Source organism: Camelus ferus, chromosome 31, assembly GCF_009834535.1.
Source record: "Camelus ferus isolate YT-003-E chromosome 31, BCGSAC_Cfer_1.0, whole genome shotgun sequence".
Taxonomy (NCBI): Eukaryota; Metazoa; Chordata; class Mammalia; order Artiodactyla; family Camelidae; genus Camelus; species Camelus ferus.
The window spans coordinates 17,070,577-17,083,322 of NC_045726.1; the positions used below are offsets into that span (position 1 = coordinate 17,070,577).

Genomic DNA, 12,746 nt, shown 5'->3' on the forward strand with positions numbered 1-12,746 from the left:
AGGGCCCGGCCACCTCCAGGCCGCTCCCCGCCATCGCCGACTGCCCCTGGCCGGCCCGGGTCACCCAGTTCTCCACCAGCTGCTGGCCGCTCGCAGGCCAGCCTACAGGTGTCCCGCGACTTTACATCGACGCCTTGTAACAGTGCTTCACAGAAGATGCTCCCTGCTCCCGCGGACCCTGCGCTCCTTTCTGGGCGTTCTCATCTCCACCTTCAGTCGAGTCCATCGGAGAAGGGCCGTGCTGCGCGCCCAGACCTCCACGCTGTCCTGCAGCTCAGCATCTCCAGTGGGCACAGCCCCCGTCTGTGCAGCGCAGGAACAGCCCCGCACTCCTGCGCTGCCCACAACGCCCGGGTGTGCCCTGGGCTCGTGCGCGGAGGCGGTGTCAAGGGCCCCTGGTGAGAGCGGGGAAGGGTTGGCCAAGCAGGGGGAAGACCCGGCAGTCCCAGAGGGGGAAGATCAGAGGAGCCCAGACGGCACTGGGGGTGAAGAACCCGAGATGAGGCACCTGTGGGTCCAGAGAGGCACCATTTCTTTCATTCCGAGGCCTGGGTCTCTGCAGAGGAACCTCTGTGCCAAGAACTCAGAAGACCGCTGCGTGCAGAAACCCCAGACCTCTTGCGTGAGCTCCTGCCCCCGTAGAAATGCCATCAGCAGCTCGTACAGCTCCTCCCGGGGTTCCCCTCCAGAGCGGAGGAAGAGGGGTCCCGCACACAGCGAGCTGCCCCCGAAATCCTTGAAGAAAGGGAGGAAGGAGAGCCCCCGGCCTCCCGCTGCAGCTCTGGTGGTCTCACCGCGGACGAACTGGCCCGACAGGGATGCAGACACAGTCAGAGGGCCGAGGGGAACCAAGGGGAACACATCCGATGGTCCCAGGCCCCGAAGACGCAGGTTTCCTCTGCTGCCACACAGGCGAGGGGAGCCCCTGAGGCTGCCCCCACCCCCTGAACTGGGTTTCCCAGTCACCGGGGAAGACCTCAACATGGAGAAGAAAGCAGCGTTCCGGCAGATCAATAGCATGTTACGGGGTGAGACCGAGGCGGGCTTGGCTCCCCCGCCCTCCCCGGACGCTGAGGTCACCTCCATGGGGACCACTCCACCCTCTCAGCCTCTGCTCTCGGGGGCTCCCCAGACCAGCAGTGGGAGCATCCTGCCCCCTCTGCAGGCCCCGCAGACGGCCCCGAGTGGTGCCCTGGCCTTCGTCACCCCCGCTCAGGGGACTGGGGTCACCCCCATGAATAGCACTGTATCCTCCCAGCCTCTTCTCTCGGGGGCTCCCCAGACCACCAGTGGGAGCATTCTGCCCCCTCTGCAGGCCCCGCAGACGGCCCCCAGTGGTGGCCTGGCTGTCTTCACCCCTGCTTCCGACTCTGGGGTCACTCCTATGGACAGCACTCCACCCTCTCAGCCTCTGCTCTCGGGGGCTCCCCAGACCAGCAGTGGGAGCATCCTGCCCCCTCTGCAGGCCCCGCAGACGGCCCCGAGTGGTGCCCTGGCCTTCGTCACCCCCGCTCAGGGGACTGGGGTCACCCCCATGAATAGCATTGTATCCTCCCAGCCTCTTCTCTCGGGGGCTCCCCAGACCACCAGTGGGAGTATCCTGCCCCCTCTGCAGGCCCCGCAGACGGCCCCCAGGGTGGCCTGTCCTCGTCACCCCCTCAGGGGACTGGGTCATCCCCATGAATAGCACTGTATCCTCCCAGCCTCTTGGGTCCCAGACACTGATCCTGCCCCTCTCCGCGATGCCCCCAGTGGTCTTCTCACCCTCGTGACTTGGGTCACCCTATGGCAGACCACCCTCTCAGCCTTGCTCCGGGGCTCCCAGACCACCAGTGGAGCATCCTGCCCCCGCTGCAGGACCCGCAGAAGGCATCCATGATGGCGTGGCCTTAATTCATCTCACCACCAGCTGTCTGCATGAGCTTTTATGTGGGCCAATCTAACTTGAACACTTCCTGCTAACTGGACTCTGGCAGACCCTCCTGCGGGCCCTCTGGGCGCAGCTGGTGGAGCCACCACCACCTGGTGACAGCTTCTTACCAGTATTTCGAAAGCAGGCAGCTCCAGCCCCAACCTCGGACTCACTCTCCGCTCCAGGTCTGCTAGCCTTCCGGCCCCCTCCAAAAGCGTCTTCTGACGGTTTGTCATCCAGAAATCCCACCATGGGCACTCATGCCAGCACCCAGCCAATCTCTTCTGCCACCTCAACTGTCTTCCCCCATGGCTCTGCAGCAGCTGCCTACATGCCCAGCGTTGTTACCAGGGCTGGGCCCAACACTTGGCGGCACTGCCCAAGATCTGCCAGCTCGAGCCCAGTCCCCTGCAGGTTCGGGGTCTCAGCTGCATGTAAGGGCGGCAGGAGCCAAATGGGTGATCTTGAGCTGTGCCGCCTCTTTGCAGCTCTTAGCATCACAGGAGAGGCGAAGCGGAGCCCGAGCACCACACGCTGCCGTGGGGGACGCAGGGGCCTGAACACCTGGGGCCCTGTTCACCAGAGCACCCCCATGCTGGCCACGGGACCCAGCACCAAGCAGCAGCCTGGGTTTGGAGGCACTGCTGCCCCCATCTTAAGTCCCACCCCTGGGGGTGCCCCCAGGCAGAGCCCCTCTGCTTCCACCCGAGGGCCCGGCACCTCTCGCAGTAAGGCTGGCATATCTGTCCTGGCCTGTGGCAGCAGCCCTGCCTGCGCAGCGGGCACAGGAATGAGCAGCCACACTGTGAGGGCCCGCCTCATCACCTGTCCAGGGCGTGGCTGCACACAAGGCTGCTGGGCCGTCCAACAAGTCGTCTTCCTCCAGGCTGGGATCCCCTCCCTTGGAATCTAAGAGGCAGATGATGGCCTGAATTGGTGACTTTGGGAGACACAGTCAGTGTCCCCTACCTCCCCGGCTGGACTTCATGCAGGCAGGCCCCATTTGGGGTGAAACACAAGCCTGGCCCTAACTTCTGGAATCCCGGAGCTCCCTGCCTGCGATCTTGTCCCCAGAGGTGGTTGACTTGAGACTGTTACCTGATCCCACTGATCCCAAGTGGTCAGAGTCCTCAGGACAGTAGACAAAGGCCCTTGTCCTGTCCCTCTCCGGCCCCAGAGCAAGGGGCACACCCCTGCTGCCTACAGCTGACTCCTCCTCTCCCCGTTTTCCTCCCAAAACCCTGGTGTTTTTTCATAGCTTATAATAAAGTTTTGTTCTTGTTTGCATTAAAAAAAGACCAGAACTTTTCTGAATTTGGTACAAACTAAGCCCTAATGCTTTAAGGCATTTACTCTACATAATAAGTTAATTTCTATTCTATGTGTCTAAGAGCAAAGTACTGTCATCAAGACATTTTAAAATACTCATTAATTTCACTTTCTTTTAGCTTTCTTCTCTCACAAAACCCTACCTAAGAAAGGCTACTAACCACTTAAAAAAATTAAATGTTAATAAAGCAGTAGTGAAGGTAGAATGAAATGCTAAAAATGCTCAATCCCAAAAAAAGAACAAGTAATTAAATAGATGAGAAAGACAGAAAAATATTAAAATGGTAAATTTAAACCTAACCAGAATGGGTCATTATATTAAATGTAAAATTTTCTATGGAATTAAAAAACAGATTGATTTGCAAAGTAAGACTCAGTTACATACTGTTTATGAGCCCTCCTTAACAAGGGTACAGATATGTTAAAACTGAAAGGATGGAAGAAGACGTACATGCTCACAATAAATAGGAAGGCTGGACTGGCTCTGTTAATACCGGAAAACTAGGTTTCAGAGTGAGGAGCGATGTCCCTGTGATAAAGAGGGACATCGTGAAATGACAGAAGGGAAAAGAGTGATCCATCAGGAGGGCGTGACCTCAAGTGTGCCTGCCGCTGTGAGAACAGAACTTCAGATGCTTGAGGCAGAAAGTCTCAGAATGAAAAGGAGAAATGAGTAAATCCACTGTTTCTCCTGGAGATTTCATAATTGATGGAGCAAATGGAAAGAAAGTAAGTGAAGATACAGAAACCTTGAAATGTATTTGGAACAGCTTGGCCTGAGTGATCTTTTCAGAGTACTCCACCCAATGACCACAGAATTCACGTTGTCTTTAAAGTTTATGTGGAATAGCCATCAAAATAGGAAGATGGACCATAAAATAAATTTTAATAAATTTTAAAGGATTGAGATAATACAGGCCATGTTCTCCGACCCTAACAGAGTTAAATTAGAAACCATTAACTGAAACTTGCATGCAAACCCTCTAGATACTTAGAAATTCAAAGAATACTGGGTACACCTATGGGTCAAAAGAGAAATCAGAAAATATTTTGAACTTAAGGAAAATGAAAACAACATTAACTTTTGTGAGACAGTGCTAAGCAACAGTTAGAGCAATCAGTTTTAAAAGCTTGTATGAGAAAATAAAAAGATCTGCCATCAGTGACTGAACCTCCACTTTTAACAAAGAAGAGAAAGTTAGTGGAAAAGACTTGGTACCAAGAATAGAGAAACATTAATAAAACCCAAAGCCCATATTTTGAGAATGTGAGAAAAAAAAAAAAATTAACACTGCTAGCTAACCTGATAATCAAGAAACACAGAGGAAAAAAAAAAAAGAAGACACAAATTGCCAGTATCGAGATAGGTCATCACTGCATATCCTACAGATATTAAAGGGTTATGAGAGAATCTTAAAATAACTTTATGTCAGGAAATTCACCGAAACTAACAATAGAAGAAATAGAAAATCTAAAATACTTTCACTTTATATATATATAAATGAGTAATAAAAGTTAGATGAGAAAGATAGACAAGAAATATCAAAACGGTAAATTTAAACTTAACCAGAATGGGTAATTATATTAAATGTAAAGTTTTCTATGGAATTAAAAACAAAGATTATATATATGTATAATATATATATGTATTAAAATATGTATATAATTGAATTCGTAATTAAAAATTTTTCTAGAAGGAAAACTCTGGGCATCATATGATGGCTGCACTGGTGAATCTACCAACCATCTGTGGAAGAAACATTACCAATCCTGCCTGAGTTCTTTGAGAAAACAGAGAAGGAGCGGACAGGTCTCAAGTTATTTGATGAGGCTTCCATTATTTTCCTGCCAAGTCAAACAAAGACACTAAAACAGGGAATCTACAGACCAGTATCTCTCATGAAAACGTATGTAAAAATTCTTAAAACTTTAGCGCATTAAACCCAAAAATATATAAAAAGATAAGTTGGGTGTGGGAGGTGAACTGTCTGGTACACGAGCTCCCTGGTGGATGTTCTGTTTGGGAATGTTACTGGGAATGCTGGGAAGGGGGCCTGAGGCAGGTGCATTTCTTCTTCTGTCTTTGGCTTTGTGTCTGAAATGCCAAGAGGCTGGGGGAAGAGATGACGGGGTAGGGTTCTGACTCTGACTTGAACGACTGATGTAACGCGGCGGGAGCTTGACGACCTCCTGCCCTCCCAGCTCATGCCACTTCCTTGTATGGGTCCCAGCCCCGTCACTCGCCCACCCTGGCTGAGTGGCTTGACGCTGTGCAGAATTAAGTGATGAGAGCTGTTCTGCACACCGTGGATTCAGCCCTCAGTCACTGGTCAGTAAACATTCACTAATTTTTTTTTAATTAAAAAAGATGTCACTAAATGGGACTTATCTGATGTATAAAACAATACAGTTCATCATATTAACAGAATAAAAGAAAAATTCCATAATCATCTCAATATTGGCAGAAAAAAACATTTGACAGAATTCAGTGTTGATTCATGATTTAAAAAAGAAAAGAAACTCTTTGTAAATTAGAGTAGCAGGGTGCTTCCTCAGTCTGGCCGAAGGCTTTTATAAAATTCCTACCGCTGACATACTCAGTGATGAAAACCTGAACCCTTCCCACAAATAATGCAAACAAGGCAAAAATGTGCACTTTCATTGCTGCTATTCAACATTGTACTGTAGGTTCTAGCCCGTGTAGAAAGGCAAGGAGAAACGAAAGGCATACGGGCTGGAAAGAACTCTATTCACAAGTGCCACACGAGCACATTCAGACAGAGTCTTAGGACGTTTACCAAAAACAGAACTAATGGTCGGATCGAGCAGTCTCTGACTAGGAGGTCAATATATAAACCATCAGTTGTCCTTCTATGTATTAGTGATGAGCAACTACAGAATAAAATTTAAAAATCACTCCCATTTACAGTAGCGTCAACTGAACATGAAATATTTAGGAATAAATTTGACAAACTCTGTATAAGATCCATACACTCTAAACTATCAAACATGGTGGAGGGAAATGAAAGAAGACAAATCAATGGCGAGATGCATAACATGTTTATGTATTAGAAGATGCAGAATTGTTACAACGTCTTTTCTCCCCACATTGACCTATAGATTTAGTGCAAGCTTAGCTAAAATCCTCGCAGCTTTTTTTTTTTTTTTTTTGGTGTAAAATGGCAAGGTGATTCTTAAATTTATATGGAGATGCAAAGAACAAAGTTGGCTGAATTACGCTTCCTAATTTCCAGATTTACTATAAAGAAATCAAGACAGCATGATCCTGGTGTGAGCACTGACATACAGAATAGAAATTCCAGAAATAGACTCCCACGTACATGGTCAGGGAAGTGGGGAGGGACAGCAGTGGAAGTCCCACTTGTCATCTGGTTATAAGACGTATAGAATTTCAGAAGAATCTTGGTCCTATTTTTATTAGCAAATGTTATTTTAGAACAGATTTTATGAAGTGCTATTTTATGCCACTAAATAAACCCATAAGCTTAATGGCTGCAATCTCGGTTGATGTAGATTTGTTTTACACTTTAAGCCTCACTAACTGATTTAATAGACTCACCAAAAGCAATTTCAGATACTTCCGTACATTACAAATGATCAACCCCTGTTGTTTTTAAAATAAAATGAAAGCGAAATAAAACGTTTATATGACATTATTTAAATTTAATTATCCTTAATTCCTGTAAAACACCAGATAAAAGTGCCAGAACTTGTCTTCCATGTATTTTTAAAATCGAGCTGCATAATTTATAGTGCCTCAATTCACGAGCAATTAGCTTGTTTTTTGGAAATTAAAAAAAAAAGACATTTTCTAAGTTAATTCACATGATACTTTTGATTTTAAATAATAAAGATCATAGGCTTCACTGTGTACCAAGTTAGCATTTGATAGTTTAAAATAAAAACAACTCTATGATTCTGTAAGAGAGCGTTATAAACAGCTTTTAGATATAAAACAGGTACATACACACGCACAGGCACATTTAATCATTAAAAATTGCTTGTCAGGACAGTCATGGAAATGTCCTCATCACGATGTTTCTCAGATCTATTTCAGACTTAATGTGTGTGTTACTATATTTATCTTTATCTGATCAGCCCTTGCTGCGCGGTTTGGTTATTTTATTACCAGCAGCTGTGCAAAGCTTTTTCTTTTAAAAAGGACATTCTTTTGTAGCGCTGCCTGCCGTCACTCACACATTGCACGTCTGGGCAGCAAGTTAACAGCAAGTCCACCTGTAGAACTCAATGAGAGACACAATGTCACTATAATTTATGTCCATGGAAAAACTACTCTTTCGGGACAGTTTAAATTGAAATCACTAATTTTTAAAAATCACAACAAAAGATACACTCAGGATTTTGTACCATCCCGCTGAAGTGTTTTCAACCATGAAACTTCTTACGACTGTATTTACTGTTCTGAGCGTTAATAGCGTGCCAGCGTTTAATTAGTTTGTTCTGATGCTGAGAAGTGTGTACATGTTCAGCGTACACAATTTAGTACAAATTTATAAGACTGTCAGAAGGCTAAAATTCCAAACCTGTGGCCCAAATGGGAACTTCTGGGATATATAAACTCTTTAAGCCGAAACTTAAAGTCTCACTGCAACTTTTGTATGACAGCCTGAAACGGCATCCGATGTAGCTGACTTGCGAGTCTGTGCTGGATCCCGGGTCTGTTCGTGGGGTCCACAGATGGGATGAGCGTTAATCTCATGGTCTTGTATTTTGTCATCGAGCCTCAGGTTGATCACTGAACCTGGGAACCGTGTCCAGGGTCACATGGCTCACGAGGGATATTTGATTCTAGTAGAAGTACCGATTGCCTCACTCCACCATTCAGAATTGTTGTTAGTTAAGAGCAGTGCTTTGCTATCGGGGAAGTAATCTTCACGGTGTAAACCCGTTGGGTTGACAGCATGTAAATGGTCACCAATATAAATACTTTTTGACTTCTTGTGTTAACTGTAGAGATGCTGGAACAATTTGCTTTTTTATTAGCTGTCTCAATTTATTTTTGTTTCTGCCGCCACTCTGTTAATTCGGATTTCTGTGACCTGCTGCCTGAGCTCATCCAGCACCTTGTGATTAGTCCCTGGGCTTCTGTCCTGACTTCGGTATGTTTATGTCCATATGGTGTCTGGCAGAGCAGTGTTACTCCAGAACCTTCAGGACCTCACGTTGCTTAAGCAGAGAATGTACGAACTCACCCTGGCGTTGAAGACCTGGATTTCGCTTCCCCGCTTTGCACTTCCCGCCTCACGTCTGTGCCCCATCTCAGCCATCTGAGAGCTTGCCTGTCGTTGGGAGGGCTTTGAGTTGAGCTGCAAGTGGTTGACCTCCTTCTTCACTCCCCGTCTCATCACAGCCCCTTGGCCCCCTCCTCCGGGAAGACTCTCCCTGCTCCCCGACATAAGCACTTGGTTTAGACCGCTTGGAGTACCTAATAGTTTTCGCCCCAAATCACAAAGTCTAGGAAATTAAGATAAACAGAGTAAGTTTGTGCGCACCATCCCGGCATCCTCTTTCACACTTTTGTACTTCTTTCCTGCCTGGTTTCTGATACAGTCTTGTGCACTCAAGGTGACACACATTTCTTTTGTTATATTCTCGCCACTAATTTGTTTGTATATGGATCTTTAAGAATACCAAAAAGGACATTAGTTTTATTTCCATTTTAATTCTTTTGAAATGTAGTTCTTTTCACTCTAAGTGAAAATCAGTTCTTCTCACTCTTTTATTTCTTGACTTTCTTATGCTATTTGTTTACATATTGATAGTTTGTTTCTTTGAATTATGCTTTATTTAATACCATTAAAATACGGTTTATATGCAGGTCAATTGCTTGTCTTAACTTTAAGGAATACAAAGGTTATCCAGGGTGTGTATTTAGATAACCTTGATGGTTCTGAGTGTTAATTCACATGCAGCCCACATGCGGATAAGGACACTGTTCCAGTGAGTGGCTTACAAAGCTGCCTGTCGCCTGCAGTCCTTCTTGGCTCTCCGACACCAAGATTTGGGATCAGAGAGGAGCCACCAAGCCCCAGCCAGCTCTTCACCATACTTGACAAGAATCTGGTTCTGATGAAGCAGGGAGACGCATGTTCTGGGCGAGGAGGTGCTGTGATGAGACCCGCGGGCCGCCTGCATCCCGGCCACAGTCTTGCAGATTTCTCCCTTCTTGCGTCTTTGATCAAACCCCAGAGTTTATTTTCTGCTTTGACAGATGTTCCGTGGGGTGTGCTTGTACACTGAACATAATACAGGGGAAGACATTATTTATAGGCTTGGTTTTCAGGAGATAAGTCATGATACATTGATAAGTGTGAATGTCTGAAATCAGAGCATCTGATAGATCCTGAGAGCTGTCGTTTGCTGGGTTCACGTCACACCGCGTGGCGAGCCCTAACCCGCTCATCTGTGAACCGCAGGAATGGTGCCTGCCAAAGTCACTGTTCCAGGGTTCTCTTGGAGAAGAAACCCTTTGCGTATAGTCTGAGGTTGAAATGTTTCTTTGGTACAGGCTGGCTTTTCATTCTGTATTTCTGAAGGTCTCTTGTCGAGTCTTTGTAAACTTAAGTAATTCCAAGTAATGAAAAGGACCTCATTTAAGGAAGTAATATGATGAATTATTTTCTAAAGAGTATTAGACCCTAGTGTATTTTTGAAAATGATAAACCGTACAGTGGATTTAAAGGAAAAGATAAACAGAAACCCAAAAAGCCGCTGGTAATAGCAGCTGGTGTAGAAACACATGTGTGGCTGTTCTCATTAAATGCTCGTCTGTGCCGTGCGTGGTTAAAGCACAGCCTCGCAGGGAAAACGAGAAAATTACAAGATTGCTTTGCCGCCTCCATATTAAAAGGTCAGTTTTATGGCTTTCTTTCTTTGCCTTTAGGGTTTTATGATGCCTTTGTGCCAGATTAGTCAAAACACGTGTCTACATCCAGTGATGTCTTACTCTTAATAGTGCTGACGTCCAATATTCTTCTGTTTTTTTATTTCCAGTGTGTGTCCTCCTTGACAACCCATGTGTCCCCTGTCCTTTGTGCTCCTGCAGTCTGTCGGAGCGGGGATCCAGCAAGGATGGCTGCCCAGTCTTTGTGGCCCTGAGACAGACAGAAGAGGCAGGGAGGCAGTGACACGCCCGTCTCTGCTGATCGTTGCCTGTGGGGCCTGAAGCAGGCCTCATGGCTCTACCCCGAAGGGTCGATGTGGGAGTTAAATGAATTTAAAAGGACTTAGATCAGGGCCTGGCATATAATAAGCACTAGATAATTGCCCCGTTTGCTGTTTTATGCTCTTCTTCCCCCAAGGCACCATGATTGCCGTGTAGCTGTTTCTTGATCATATGGGAAAGTTTTACAAAATGACCCCCCCCCCCAAAAAAAAAGAGGGAAAGGAAAGAGAGATGGATGGGTAGATTGGTAGATTACCTCAACAGCTTTTGTGGCTCAACTGGACTTAGAGAACCATTTAAGGGCAGAGAGGACTTGAAGAACCTGGAATAGCGAGAACATTTCTGTGACCCCCTGCCAGTTACACACAGTCGCAGCCCTCAGCAGGGCGGCGTGCACTGTCCTTTGCTTGGTCAGCATCAGGATGTGTCAGACCTTCTGCTGAAGGACATGTCTGGGGGCCGCTGTAGGATCATCAGGGCGCAGAGCAGGTTGCTCAGGAGGACAGGGAACGGTGACTCTGCCCTGGCCTGCAGTCGACACCTGCCTCCCTTTTCCTTTTTCTGTTACAGGCTCATTGGGAGCTTTTGTCAGTGGAGACCACAGCTCCTGGCTTTTCTAGTGAGCACACGATCTGCCAGTGGCTGACTTGTCTTTCCCATTCTGCAGGGACTCCTCTCAGAAAGCCAGCTACTTTGTAAGTAGTGAAGATCCAACATGAGTAAATCTCTGAGTGTTTGCTCTCCAAAAAGCACTCCACGTGGGCAGCCTGTGCGTCATAGAAGGGCCTGTGAGAGGAGAGAGTTCAGCCTGGAGATGGAGATGCTCCTTGTCCTGTTTTGGCAGAGGACGCCACACTTAGACGTGCCTTGGTGCCCCCCAGGCTTTTCGAGGCCCCTCCTGTTGCTGCGGGGCCTTCAAACACCACTGCTCCACTTAGGGGGGCTGGCCAGGAGCCGCTGTGGTTGATCTTGCAGAATATTTACAGCAGCGGGGTCATCCATCTTCCTCCTGTAATAGATGGTGAGACAGGTTCATGAACGTGAAATGTCCTCGCTCTGGGGACCCCAGGATAGCGCCCCTTCTCTTAGGCCCGGGCAGACACATGGATGGGCCCACAGCTTCGCCATGTCCCAAGGAAAGCCATCCACCTGTTCTCTGGTGATTTCTTTTTCTGGGGCACCGATCTGCCTTCATCCCGAGGGGCGTGCGTGATATTAGAGGGGTCTCTAGAACAAAGTAGATCCCGTTCTGAGTGGAAGGAAACAGAGAGCTCTCGGGTGGCATGTCGGTGCATCTCGGTCCACAGCCAGTCCCCGGTCCGATGGGCCTGTCACCCCCAGAACACATGAGCTGATGTGGGGCCAGGCCTCTTGCAGCCCCCAGCGGGGGGCCGGGGGCAGGACACTCAGCTGCTGTGTGTGTGGAAGCAGTGAGGATAAAGTTCTCCTGTCATTCCTGGTTCTTACACTGGACTTGGCGGAGAATGAGAACTTTAAAAACGCAGTAAACGTTTGCTGTGTGATACAGCGGCCTTTATGGCCCTTTGTGGAACGGTTTGATGTGACTGTCACATTGAAAGAAATGTTCAGGCAAGTGGCAACACCTGCGCAGCCTGACGAGCTGCGATGGGCAGGGCCTGAGGCAGGGGGCGGGCGCATCAGGGGAGGTGAATTTCGGGGGGTGTGCGGGGCCTCTGCGGGGTGGGGTGGCTAGGGCCGCCTGCCTCCTCGAGCCGAGGCCGGGCCCCTGAGGGCTGCCCTGCCCTTCCACACTGGGCCTTGTTTACTTCTTTGTAAAAGAGGAAGTTAGTGGAGGCTACAACTTTCAAGGAACCCCCTGATTGTTTTAAAAAATAACTTTCTTCCTTAAAATGAAGAACAACAGTGGCTGAAAAACATATTTTGAACGTGGTCTTTAGGTGTACTTGTATCTGTCACATTTATGGTCATGAGCAAAAATATAAAAGATATTTGAGCATGAAGTAGACATTGACGTATCTGCTACGTTGCTGATGTTATGTTACTGCTGGGGAAAAAAAAGTACTGAACAAACAACTTTTGTGAAATCAGCTGAAACACAGCCGCAGGGGTGAGGTAGCAGGAAAAGGGGGATTGACGTGATGGTTTATGAGATTGTCCCTTTGGCTGGGTCGCAGGACCCCTGTGGCTTAGTTTTCCCAGAGCCGCTGCGGGCCTGTGTTCAGAAGTACCGGGCTTCTTTACTTCTTTCTGTTTTCCCTCTTCCATCATTTACACGGAGCTTTGCTGTATGACTGAGCGTGAGCAGGAAGCGCCTTG

At 47.6% G+C, this 12,746-nt stretch overlaps 1 protein-coding gene across 7 annotated transcripts in view; it reads left to right on the forward strand.

Moving 5' to 3' along the window:
- The window catches only part of AUH (AU RNA binding methylglutaconyl-CoA hydratase), a 144,616-nt gene that overhangs the window by 95,804 nt on the left and 36,066 nt on the right, over positions 1 to 12,746 (forward strand). The window contains exon 7 of one of the 7 annotated variants that reach the window (XM_032470914.1): positions 4,936 to 5,148. The exons of the other annotated variants lie outside the window; for them this stretch is intronic. Coding sequence (XP_032326805.1) covers positions 4,936 to 5,111 — 176 coding nt within the window. The 3' untranslated portion in view covers positions 5,112 to 5,148. Of the gene's footprint in view, positions 1 to 4,935; positions 5,149 to 12,746 lie in introns of those variants that run through there. 7 annotated transcript variants of the gene reach the window in all.